Raw genomic sequence first — 12,925 nt, forward strand, 5'->3', positions numbered from 1 at the left:
GGTGAGTAAAGGCAACTAGTGCCCGTAATGAAGAATTTCAGTTGGTTGGTTACAACGGCAAAATAACACAATTTGCAATGGTGCATTACTGCCTCCTCCTATGGGATTTAATGGCAGCAGCAGGAGAAGAAAAATGCCACATTCCTTTGCTTCTTCCTTCCAATGATTTTGACAGGCTGTACCCTGAGAGATGTAATGCTGATGTCCTGTTATCTTTAGTGATGTCATCCAATTGCACTAAAGGAATAATCGTAATAATAATTATTATTCTTGTTATTGAGTTATTGTTACCTGAAATGCTAACACCAGTGAAACATTTAAGTACAGACGAGTCAGGAAGGGCACATTGAAGAAACCTCGACCACATCAAATATGCGGATCTCTGAAAACAAGCAGATGATCTGTTGTGGCGAGGATTTTCAAATCTGACTTGATTTGAAAAACATAGGAGACCACAAAGATGACAAACCTTGTAACCTGGCTAGACAACACGGGACCACACACTTGGCCTTTAATCAGTAAACCGTCGGAAATTGGTGAAAAATTGGTTAGAATTTTACACGCAAAAACAACAAAAACATCCTCCCCCAACTTATTCTCCTATTCAGCCCTGATCTTTGCAATGGATGTGTTTTTAAAAGAGGCTATGAAGTTCTTGAAATGAAACTTTTTGCGTTAAAAAGAATTCCCAACAGATCATCTAAAGTGGACACTGAAGATATGTATGGAAAGTTGGAAAAAATGACAGGCTTGGAAATAACGGAATAAGCTACACAGAGGAAGGCTGAATTTTACGATAAGTCCTCAAAACTTGCAAATCTACAGTTCATGTACATAATCCTTAAATGTATAAATTCCTTATCTTTGCCAAACAATACATCTTTTATTGAGTCTTTTATTGTACCAACGCTACATCAGATAGTCATAATTAATGAGTTCTTCATGGAGAGCAAAGAAAACAGTGTTTTAAAGATGGCACCAGTCCCGTCTGTCAGGCCTGGGCAGAGACGATGTGAGCAAACAGGAAGTTTCGACATCCGTGAGACACTGTGTCACTGTCGTCTCTGTGACTGCTGCCTGTTCTGATGAACAGGTTTGACGCTGCTGAACATACCGGAGGGACATTCCATGTCACACTGCCCGAGTGTTTGAAGTGCACGATCCTGCTGACGCACACTGATGTGTATCTGTATTTATCCATAACACCTTTTGATTTAATGTGAGAACAACTGAAAAAAAAAACCCCGAAGTTTATCTTTTCCCACGTGAACTGATGAGCGGCAGCCGCTGAATATTAACCAGCAAGTCGTCATGAAGTCGGTTTCACACTCGACTGTGAACGGAATGGGAAGTTACCGCCCAGCGGCCAGATGCTATTTCTTTTTCTATCTTTCTAAACGGTTGTTGACTTATTTGTTTTTCACCGTATAATCAGCTCATGCTCTGCTCCAAAAATGTTGTTGATAAGATGGTTACCGTTTGAACTGCATTTTGGTATGTACAGTACCAACCAGTGAGTCAACGTTTGGCCTGTGTCCCTTTTTAAAATGTTAATGTGCACAGGTTGAGTTGCTCCTCCAGAAATAAAAACGAGATAAATTAACTTTATTTGGTTCAGTTTTGCATTCGAGTCTGAGATTACAAAATGTATTAATCTAATATTGTTTTTTGTTTTAACGTGAATATGGTCTGTTTTTTTCCACAAAGATTTTGAGTTGTGCTCAGAATCGTACTGTCAATGCAGAAAGAAATTAAGGAGATTTTGAATTGAATTGAATTGAATTGAATTGAATTGAATTGAATTGACTTTATTCCTCCCCCAGGGGGGAAACACAAATTCACCACAGCTCAGTTGTGAAAAAAGAGAATAGAATAAAAATAAGAATAAGAATAAAAAAAAAAGAAATATAATAAAATGCGATTAAAAAAGAACAATACAGTGCAATAGTGAGAACATTTCAAAAATAAAAAGTTACAGAGATAAGAAATTACACTCCAATATAGAGTAGTTATCAGTTAAGTACAAAACTTAACCCTTTATACATTATTCGTTCTCCATGCGGGTTTCAAGTCACGTTATGTATAAAGTCTCTCACTGAGTCGTGTCACTACGTATGACTGTTAGCGTGAGTGCGGTGGAGCGAGGAAGGGAAGTGGTGCTGCTGACTCAGGTGCTGCTAAAGCGCTAGTCTGTGCTGACTGAGGTGGAACTGATCTGGTTAGTGTGAGTGCAACTCAACCTTGGACGAGTCGCAAATTTGTCAAGTGACAAGACTTTGTGGGGTTGATGACTTGCTAGCTCGTGTCAAGGCCAGGCCGGATTGGTACCAACTACAGGCGTTTCGTCCCAGCTGCAGAGCGTCATGTGAAAGTATTGCTAAAAGTGGTTTTCATCCATACCAAGCTCCCGAAGTAAACGGTGAAACTCAACCACAGCAAGTTGTCCAATTGCCTGTCATAGTCGGACTATGGCCGTAGCTCGATATAAACTGTGCATGTAAACGTACCGACTCGCTCACGTGTCTCTGTCCCTCTCTTTGTTTGTGTCCAGGTGATGGAAACTCCAAAGTGTCCAGCGTGTACATCAACAACAGTCACGGGATGGACGACGACGATTTCTACGACAGGAACTTGGCCTTATTTGAGGTTTGAAACGTCCCACGTTCATCAAACTCGTACACGTACAAGCACATTTTTCTTTGCATTAATGCTGTAAAAACTCATTCTACTCCTTAAGATGTTCCCCTTTTCCTTGTTTTTTTTCTGTTACACATGGATAAAAACGGAAAGTCCAAATTGTGCCAGTTCCTTTGCTAAATTAGGTCTGTAAATAAAATTGGGTGGGCACAGATATTTTTAGTGTTTTTTTTGTTTTTTTTACAAAGTTTCCCAGAAATACCTCCTTTTTTGATCTTCAAAAAGTCATGTAACGTGTTCCTTTCTCTCCTGAATCCTCCATTCTTTTGTCTTGTCTCTGTGTTGCCTTCTTTTATCCGTCGGTTCCTTCATCTTTTTTACACCCTCTCTCTTCCACCTCTTTGTTTCTCCTGCTCCGCTCTCACTTCTTCCACCTACATTTTATGTTTCACGTCTTTCTCCCTCCCGCCCTTCGTCCCGCAGGAGGAGATGGACACTCGGCCAAAGGTGTCCTCTCTCCTCAATCGTCTGGCAAACTACACCAACCTGACACAGGGGGCCAAGGAGCACGAGGAGGCCGAGAGCATCGGTGAGAAGAAGAAACCCGGCAAGGTATATTCCACTCTCTGTTTACCAAATCCAAAACTCTTCTATAAACCTCCATAGAAAAAGACGACCAGGCAAATGTATTGGTGTAGTTCGTTATCAAAAACGGAGGACAGCCAATGTGCTTTACTGAAATAAAGGACAGAAAAACAGTAGAAACGCTAAACATCTGTCACTGAATTTACATGTTGCAGCTGAATATCTCTTACCTCAGCCAGACCACCATAGTCTAGAAATGTCGACGGTGAAAGATGGCAATTGTTTGCAAACTCCTCTTTGAAGTGTCTGTCGATTGACACAAAATGGCGAACCACCCCTAGAGGAAGCCCCAATTAATTGGGCCGTTTTTTCAATAATCAGCATTGATTATGACTTATTTATGTACTGTAGGTTTACACACAATTTTGTTGGTTCACTGCTTGTTCAGCTAACGCGAGCAGCTAACAAGATGCATTCAAAGACCCTGTTAAATTCCATCCCTTTCACAGATCTGCACAAATATCAAGCAGTGATCATTTTATTTAAGTAAGATGTAAAAGTGACCATTCCCTAATCATTCATTCAGCCCTACTTTTCAGTCCTCGCAAACTATCCCATCTCATTTTTTCAGTTTTATGTTCTTTTTATGCAAAGTAAAATTAGACGATGAGACGATGAGTTTTTATTGCATTTGGGAAAGTGTCCAAACTATTTTTTTTGGCAACGGGGTTTGCACTTTGACAGCTATCATAAGCAAGATGAGGATGATTATGGTCCCAGAAGTGTTGTAAAAGTTAAAAAATAAAATGACCCTGATATGTTTAACAGCGGACATGTTCTGCTTAAGAATTATATAGGGAAGAGAAAAAAAATCTAAAATTAAAGATTGAACACGGAGCGCTAGTGTTGACTCAGCATCTGCAAGTGAAAGTACAATAGGCTGTGACCCCAACCTGCAGTTCAACCTGGCCTGATAAGGAGCGACTGGCTCCGATAAGACAGTCCGGTGTTGTTGTGCTTCACTTTGTCATTTGCTACAAAACAGTTGGGAAAGTTTTTAAATGTAAATCCTCGCCTCTGGCAGCTCTGTGTCGACAATAAGAATTAACTTAAGTCTGGAAGCAGCGTCGCGGTGCTGAAGTGCATTGATTGACGGGCAAAACTTGCCACAGGGTTTGACTTAACATATTTAAATAAGAAATGGTTTATCACAGTGATGCTTAAACTATGGGCCAGGACCCACGGACGGGCAGTGTCGTAATGTAACAAAGTACTTAAGTACCAAATTCACGTATCTGCACTTTGTTATTTATATTTCTAGCGACTTTGTTACTACCAAATAAAATCAGAAGAGGAGTTGGTATTATGGTCTGTATTTCTATAGAGCTGCTTTACACTACAGTTTTCACCCATTCACACGCTGCAATATGGGGTTAAGTGTCTTGCTCAAGGACACATATAGAAATTGAACCCACAACCTTCAAGTTGCAAGACAACTCGCCCTACCACTGAGCTACTGTGGCTCAATCCTAACTCTACTTCTGAAACTTAGAAGTCATTTTCTGGTAACATACTTTTACTCAAGTATCCCTTTAAAGGTACTTTATAGAAGACTGCAGATGGGTTGCAGGTGACAAATTTGATGACTTTTCCCAACCTTTTTTGTATTATCACCAAGTAGATTTAAGTATTTTTTGTTAATATAAAACATTATAATGGTAAGGTTACATTTGATACATTGTATTCTGCTTTTAACAGACTTAACACCGTACATCAATTTAAAAGATGCAACTCATTGATAACTAGAGACAATAATAAACAGATTAGCCAGTAATGAAAATGATCATGAGTTACAGCCCTACCATAACAAGTAATACAATTACCGGTATTTTTTTAGTTCTATAAATACAGCCTGCATTTCGTACTTCTTATTTTTAAAAAATCAGATAAAACATAAATGCATAAAAAGTGACCTGATTTATTGTTCACTGTAATTAAATGACTAGTAAGTTGTAATGTAATCTATAACCAGTTGAAATATACACATTCAGAGATATGGACTTTTAAAATAAAGTTATGACAAAAAATAGGGAACATTTTGTGACTAATTTAACACTTAAACATTATGTTTGTTGTTGTCCGTTTTCGTGCAGTCTCCACAGATGGGGACGTTCATGGGCGTGTACCTGCCGTGCCTCCAGAACATCTTCGGCGTCATCCTGTTCCTGCGTTTGACCTGGGTGGTGGGGATGGCCGGCATTCTGCAGGCGCTCTGTATCGTCTTCTTATGCTGCTGCTGCGTGAGTGTTTCTCTGGCACACACTCCAGTTTCAGCCCTTAATCCTTTAACACCTCAAAATGTCCACCTGGACCAGGGAATGTCCTGTAACTAAGTGCTGTTTTAACAATTTAAAAAGAGGAAAAACAAAGCAGTTAAAAATGAACGACAGATTTTGCGTGTTCAATTTGAAATTGGAACACTATGAAACATATTTACAATAACATTTTGTTTGTTGTCGTCACTCTGGCGTCAAAGACGCTGATTCTCCGGCTTCCTGAAACGGCGCAAGTGAAATTACCGTAATAACCACACGTTGGCTTCAGAAGCCATTGGGATTTTTCCGAGTAATGCAAAGTCTGCTTGTGCCGACGTGTCGTCAGCGATACGCTCAGTGTTAAAGGGTTTAAAAGTCTTAAAATACAATTTTACCAGGTCCTAAATGAAGAAATCCTATGCATGTTACATTAATAAAGTTCTAAAGTTCGTTCACTCTTGTTTGTCAACTTGTTAAATGTGAATATTTTTTGGTTTCTCTCTCTCTGCCTCAGACGTTGTTGACAGCAATATCGATGAGCGCAATCGCCACAAACGGAGTTGTACCAGGTACGTCTTTACCCGTCTGTCTCCTCTGTCTCACCCCGTCCTCACGTGTGGATGAAACACAGCAGGTTTGACCTCTTCCATCACACCCAAACACAGACGCATTATCGGACTTCGTATTTGGTACTTGGAACCCTTGAAAATGGACGTTGAGAGTGACGTTGATATCGGTAGATACTCGGGTTTGTGATGATCGGACATAAAAAAGTGGTATCTTCTCATCCCTAACCGGGGTGGGGTTGTACAGCTTGGCGGGAAACTACGGTGGCGTTGTTTTATACGCGACACAAAGACACTGCATTCTCTCGTTAGCCACCGTCGTAGACGGATCATGGTGTGTTCATGACACTCTCTGACCAATCAGTGGCCGGCAGTCTGTCGACGTCACATGTTAGTATCGGCTCAGCCGGGCTTGGAACCACGCCAGAGTAGGTACAAAAAAATCACTAATGGAAAAGCAAAAACAAACAAGCAAAAATGAGCAGAGTAGTGCTAGAACTGTATAATAGAAAAGCAACATTAGCGCCGCCATTCGTGTCTTGCCGTGTAAACGCTCAGTGACCACAGAGGGTGACGAGTGTGTGGGTTTCATTCATGACTCATCGTCTCTTCTCTCTGAGCGGCGGCCAGTCGAAGCTTCTCCCCCACATGCATTTTACATAAACAAAGTGATCTCTGTCGTTGTTCCTCTGGATTTTTCCAGGTTGTTCTTCTTCCAGCTGTGGCATCGTCGACCCAAGTGCTTTTGGTTCCTCTAACGAGTTTCTGTTGTTTCTGTTTGTCCCGTCTCTCCCTCCGTCCGTCCGCCTGCCTCTCTCTCTGTCTCTCTGTCTGTACACACACATTCAAAAACGCAGGGTATTTATCCACCATCGGCTTTTACCTGTCACTAAAAACGCCCTCTGGCTGATTGAATATCTCAAACGTAGTGTGATATTTCCCTCTGTGGCATGTGACGCTGTGATAACTCAAGAGTAGACTTATCGGTAGGTAACGTAGAGCGAGTCTAACATTTCATTTCATTCTCCTTTTTTTCCCCCTCACCTGTTGGATTTCAAACGCTCACCATCTACTTTTAGATGGTAGTTAATGCTGTGTTTACGTATGTTAATCACATAAGTGTTATGGTTCCCAAATCCTACCCAGTCAAACACGTAGAGGTACACTGGTTCCACAAAGAGTTTTATTGTTGTATTTTTACATTTTGAGTTCAGTCATTAGGTGCATTTCCATCGGTTTGTTTTCATTTTCGATTTTTCGAAAAATGATTGCGTAAATACACCGTTGTCTTCATGGTAGGGATGGGTATTTCTAGCAAAAAAATTATATTCGACTGTTAAACGCAAGCACATGAGAGTAAGTGAAAGTAATGCAGCGCGTTGAGCTAACGGGAGCAGTTAACGAGATGCTTGCTGCCACCTTGTGGTTGTATATGCACCCACAATCAAACGTTTGCTTTTGTATCTTTATAGTATATGACTTCTTATTAGGCTTTTTTGAAATTATTCGGAAAGTCGGAATTCCTAAGTTCCCGCTTGGAATTCAACTCGGAAAATCTGTGTTTTCCCGACCTTTTCTAGCCGACGTCACTCCCAGTTCGGCCTTCCGATGTAAACTGAATGTACCATTAATGTGGCACAATCCTTCCTGTGTGATCTGTGTTTAAAATGTGTGTTTTGGGAACCAAACACTGTTTTTTCTGAACTTATAAAAATCAGTAGTGAAGTCATAGGTTCTCTGACTCCTTTCGTATGATCTGTTGAAAACTGGTTCAAATTGTATCAGCAAATTATACTCGGGAGTGTGTTTCAGCTCAGTAAAAGTTTCGCTTGCGTGGATTTATACGATCTGAAGCAGTAAATGTAGACGCTTTAGGGCCGTGACAGCACGAGTTGTAAAACAATCTATTTTTATTTTAATCTGTAGGTCTGCTGTTTTCTTGGTTGTGAAACAAACATCAGGCTTATCTTAGCCCCCTCATCTCCTTCACAGCTATTTAGCCACATTTAATTATAGTGCACGTTGACTTTCCGAAGTAAATCAACCTTTAACACAGCTGCTGTGTCAAGTATAAATGACTTTACTTCCTATGCTTCATATCATAATGGATATAATAATGAAAGTAAAATAAAGTGATGTTTTAGTCTCATAACCAGCCTAATCTTTTGTAAAATAATGCATTTTTCTATTTTTTTTCTATTATAAAATTCTATAATTCTCCAAATGCACCTTCTAATAATCAAGAATAGCAAGTAGTCCTATCTATCGATCGATCGATTTATCTATCTATCGATCGACATTATGCTGTTGAATATTTTTCACTAAAGAAAGTGGATGTAATAACACAGTCAGAAGTTGACGCCTTCAGAGTCATTTGCAGATACCATTTGACCAGAGAGTTGCTCTGTCTTCTTGTGTCATGTAGAAAAGTATGCTTATCTCTACAAGCATAGGATGACTTCTCTCATTTTATCTCCCCCACCTTTTTTTTTTTTTTAACTCCTAACATCATAATGGTACTAACCATCCATCCCATCCCTCTCTTTTTATGTCCCATCTCCTCCTCTTCTTGTTCTTCTTCTCCCCCCTCTCTTCTCTTTTACACTCTCTACATTTTCCCCTGCTTTTCTTACCCCCCTCCTCCCTCCTCCCTCCTCCCTTGCCCTCTTCCAGCGGGAGGCTCCTACTTCATGATCAGTCGCTCTCTGGGTCCAGAGTTTGGGGGGGCGGTGGGCCTCTGTTTCTACCTGGGCACCACCTTTGCTGGAGCCATGTACATCCTGGGAGCCATCGAGATCCTGCTGGTGGGTTTTGACTTCCTCCTCCTCCTCATCATCACCACTAATAGTGATGAATGGAAATATCTCTAGTACTTGTTATCGAAACCATGTGAAAATGGTTCCCTCAGTAAGTCATCTGCCAAGTTTGAAGCCTGTCAAATGAACTCTTTGGCGTTCCTTGCATTTCTAGATAGATAATTAATCAAATAATCTGTTAGCATTAGCATCCTTTATTCAGGGTTTCCCGTTGTGAATTATGTTAAGGGAAAATATTTATTTCCTCACCTATCACATATGGGGTGATACTGACAGAAATAATCGCGATTTGTTATATTATTGTGTTAATTTACATGCTTGAAAATCGGTATCGGTCAATATTGACATCTGTCCGACTGGTTAAAAAACACCGAACCGGCTATCAGACAGATAAAAATGTAGGATCCGATACAATCCAAAAAATCCTACATATGCATCGCATGCATAAAATTATCGCATAAAAATCGGCAAGACGATTTTAGCTAAGTCATGTTTGGGCTGTTTTTTCGTTCTTCTTTTTGGGAGAGCAAGATTTGTTACACAGTTGGAGAATTATCGGAGTAATATCAGTATCATTGGATAGTTTTTGGAGTTTTTGATATCGGATGCAAAAAAGTGGCATCGTCCCATCCCTAGTTTTTCTGTACATTTTCGTCAGAAGAAGACGTTTTTTAGCATCGCAGATAGGCTACATAGGATTTTTTTCAGTTTTCTTCATTTTTGTTCATCACGATAATTTTACTTTATTTGCGAATTTGGCCCCATCTGTAAATGTATAGTTGTTTTTTTTTTTGTGTGTGTGTTTTTCACATTTATTAAGCGTTCAAATCTGCATTTTTCCGCCACCAGATGTACATCGCGCCCAAAGCGGCCATTTTCCAGTCCGACACCCCGGAAGGTGAGGGGGCAGCCATGTTGAACAACATGCGCGTCTACGGCTCCATCTGCCTCCTCCTCATGTCGCTGCTGGTGTTTGTGGGCGTGAAGTATGTCAACAAGCTGGCGTCCATCTTCTTGGCCTGCGTCATTGTCTCCATCTTCTCCATCTATGTCGGAGCGCTGGTCTCCGCCTTCAAACCGCCACAGTTTTCGTAAGTGTCGTTTACTCTTTCCCGAAATGACCGGCAGTCCTTGTGCTCTGATCGCAGTATTGTTTGACGCACACGTTGGGGTTCTCTCTGCAGCGTGTGCATGCTGGGAAACCGGACGATCAACGGTCATGAGATCGACGACAGCCAGTGTGCAAAAACCTTCCTGCTGCAGCTCCAAGAACCCGAGGAGAGCCACGGTGTCAATGACACGGCCGTCAGCGGTGAGCGACACGCGCGTCTCTGCGATGTTTCTTGGTCCGTTTCCGTGTTAGGTTTTTTTTTTTTATGACGTTCTGTCTTCACACCAACAGAAAACACCACTGCAGGCCCGACCTTTGACCCCAGTTATGCTCCTGCTCTGGTGGTGAAGACCACTTCTCTCTGGAAGCATTTCTGCCAGGGCGTGGAGCTCAACTCCTCCTGTGACGAATACTTCATGTCCAACAACTTAACGGAGATTGAGGGAATCCCTGGTCTGGCCAGTGGGATCATTTCGGGTGTGTGTTTGTGTGATCATTTCATGTTTGTGTGGGGGGATCATTTCAGGTGTGTGTGTGGGATCGTTTCAAAAAGTCATTCTTTCATTTTTAGACTAATTATTTGCATTCTAGCCATTTAATTGAATATTCTTCATTTAACATCAAAAATATAATATATAAAATATTTTAAGATCATGTAATACAATAGATTTTATTTCATTTACAGTGTAATGTCGCTCTCAGTCTTTGAGAAACACAAACGTGTGCAGATTTATATCCACATATACATTTGTAAAGTGGCTAGAGTTTGTTTGGCCAGGTTTTCAGTGAATAACAACATGGTACAAATGAAATCTCGTGCTCCACAGAGAACGTGTGGAGTTCCTACCTCAGCAAAGGGGACGTGGTGGAGAAAGGCTCCCTCAGCTCGTCTCATTTTGCACATCCAGCGTCCACGCGCCACCCTTACGTTTTTGCCGACATCACCACCTCGTTCACGCTGCTGGTGGGCATTTTCTTCCCCTCTGTCACAGGTAAACATTTCTTATTTTCACCCCTCATTGTCACACAAACGCTAAACCAACTCATTTTAGTAATGTCTAGTAAGTAATACATACATAGTCATCTTTCTTCTTTTTCCTAGGAATAATGGCTGGTTCAAATCGGTCAGGTGATCTGAAAGACGCCCAGCGCTCGATCCCCATCGGAACCATCCTCGCCATCCTCACCACGTCCATCGTCTGTATCCTTTCATTCAGGCCTGGCCCTACACAATTATTTTTGTCAACAATCAATCCAACGCTCATTTCTTTTTAACCCTAACCCTGACCCACGATTATTCAGCATATTTTTCCGCTCTGTCCCGCAGAAACACCTGGATTTACAGGCTAAGCTAACGTAGCATCGCTATTATGTTAGGTTACCATTCAGAGCCACACCTGAGTTATATTAATTTCATCACAGACTGTGTTTTTATAACATATTTTATGCAGTAAAATATGTTATAAAAACACATTTTTTATTTTATAAGAATAAAAAAAAGTGTAAAGTAAAAAGGGAAGTAGTAAAAAGCCAGAGTCAGAGGCTTTTATTTTGAAAGCCAGATCTGTCAAGGTCTGCTACACTTAACGTCAAAACGTGTATTTTATTCAATAAGAATTACTACTAAAAATGTAAATTTAACATTTAAAAAATGAAACGACATGCTGCCTCGAGAATTCCATGTAAACGTTTGTTCATAACATTTTTTCCTGAGTTTTGCCTCGTTCAGACCTGAGCAGCGTCATTTTGTTCGGCGCCTGCATCGACGGAGTCGTCCTCAGAGACAAGTCAGTGTTTGTTATTATATACAGCGTGTGTGTGTTAACTGTGTTATGAACACTTGATGTGTTCTTTGCCTCCTGCAGATTTGGTGACTCGGTCAAAGGAAACCTGGTGGTTGGAACTCTGGCGTGGCCGAGTCCCTGGGTCATCGTCATCGGCTCCTTCTTCTCCACATGCGGCGCCGGCCTCCAGTCGCTGACCGGTGCGCCGCGGCTCCTGCAGGCCATCGCCAAGGACAACATCATCCCCTTCCTGCGGGTCTGAGCTGCAATTATTTATTCATTTATTTATTTTTAAATCACAGCTCACACTGTCGCCTTAGCTCAAAAACATTTTTATTCACTGATTTTTGTGCGTACAAACATATTATAATATACAAAAACAAGCAGGTGAGGTGATGAACACATGGATAAAGCAAAAAAAACAAAACAACTACAAAGGAAATAAATAACAGCCAATAGTGAGTGTGATCTGTTTTGATTTAGGTGCATTTAAGTAACAATTAAATAAGATTTTGTTAAAGTAGTTCTCAGGTTGTTCAGCTTCTTAAATGTAATTATATCCTTTTTAACAAAGAAAATTGTGTGATATTATGTGTCTGCTTTAAATTAAAAGCGAGAATGAAAGTAAAAGTGTGAGACTGTGGTGTAATTGTTACGTAGTTGGATAAATGGTGGATTTTATCCTGTCTATATCTCAGGTCTTTGGCCACGGGAAGGCGAACGGCGAGCCCACCTGGGCGCTGCTGCTGACGGCCTTGATCGCTGAGCTGGGGATTCTCATCGCCTCCCTGGACCTGGTGGCTCCCATCCTGTCCATGTGAGACACCGTCTCTAGAGACACTTTTTCCCACTGCTGAAAACCCCCACTTATAACTTCTGTTAACAGAATAGATACAATCAGCTTTCAAATGAAAACATGACTCTTGGATGAATGTGGTTATTTTGCCAGCGAGTGCTTCACAGATATAGAAATCTTCATTTGTCCCCAAAGGGCATTTGAAGACTTGAGTAAAGCGAATGCAGAATTTCTCCTCTTCACACGTTTATAGATGTTAGAAAATATGCACATGGGCCTTAGTTTGTTTAACCCCGGGGTCTCAGAACAGAGAAA

The 12,925-nt window shown here is 40.9% G+C and overlaps 1 protein-coding gene across 5 annotated transcripts in view; it reads left to right on the forward strand.

Annotated features, from left to right (window-relative positions):
* LOC122766188 (solute carrier family 12 member 6-like) overlaps positions 1-12,925 on the forward strand; it is a 35,326-nt gene that overhangs the window by 13,675 nt on the left and 8,726 nt on the right. For 4 of the 5 annotated variants that reach the window (XM_044020865.1, XM_044020862.1, XM_044020863.1 and 1 more), the window contains exons 3-15: positions 2,552-2,646; positions 3,121-3,249; positions 5,376-5,522; positions 6,052-6,106; positions 8,777-8,907; positions 9,769-10,010; positions 10,104-10,231; positions 10,322-10,507; positions 10,858-11,022; positions 11,133-11,231; positions 11,760-11,817; positions 11,896-12,070; positions 12,513-12,631. In XM_044020865.1, the coding sequence (XP_043876800.1) occupies positions 2,552-2,646; positions 3,121-3,249; positions 5,376-5,522; positions 6,052-6,106; positions 8,777-8,907; positions 9,769-10,010; positions 10,104-10,231; positions 10,322-10,507; positions 10,858-11,022; positions 11,133-11,231; positions 11,760-11,817; positions 11,896-12,070; positions 12,513-12,631 (1,729 nt within the window). Of the gene's footprint in view, positions 1-2,551; positions 2,647-3,120; positions 3,250-5,375; positions 5,523-6,051; positions 6,107-7,019; positions 7,090-8,776; positions 8,908-9,768; positions 10,011-10,103; positions 10,232-10,321; positions 10,508-10,857; positions 11,023-11,132; positions 11,232-11,759; positions 11,818-11,895; positions 12,071-12,512; positions 12,632-12,925 lie in introns of those variants that run through there. The other variant, XM_044020866.1, reaches the window with a different exon arrangement.

The sequence above is a fragment of the Solea senegalensis genome, linkage group LG3, assembly GCF_019176455.1.
Source record: "Solea senegalensis isolate Sse05_10M linkage group LG3, IFAPA_SoseM_1, whole genome shotgun sequence".
Lineage (NCBI taxonomy): Eukaryota > Metazoa > Chordata > Actinopteri > Pleuronectiformes > Soleidae > Solea > Solea senegalensis.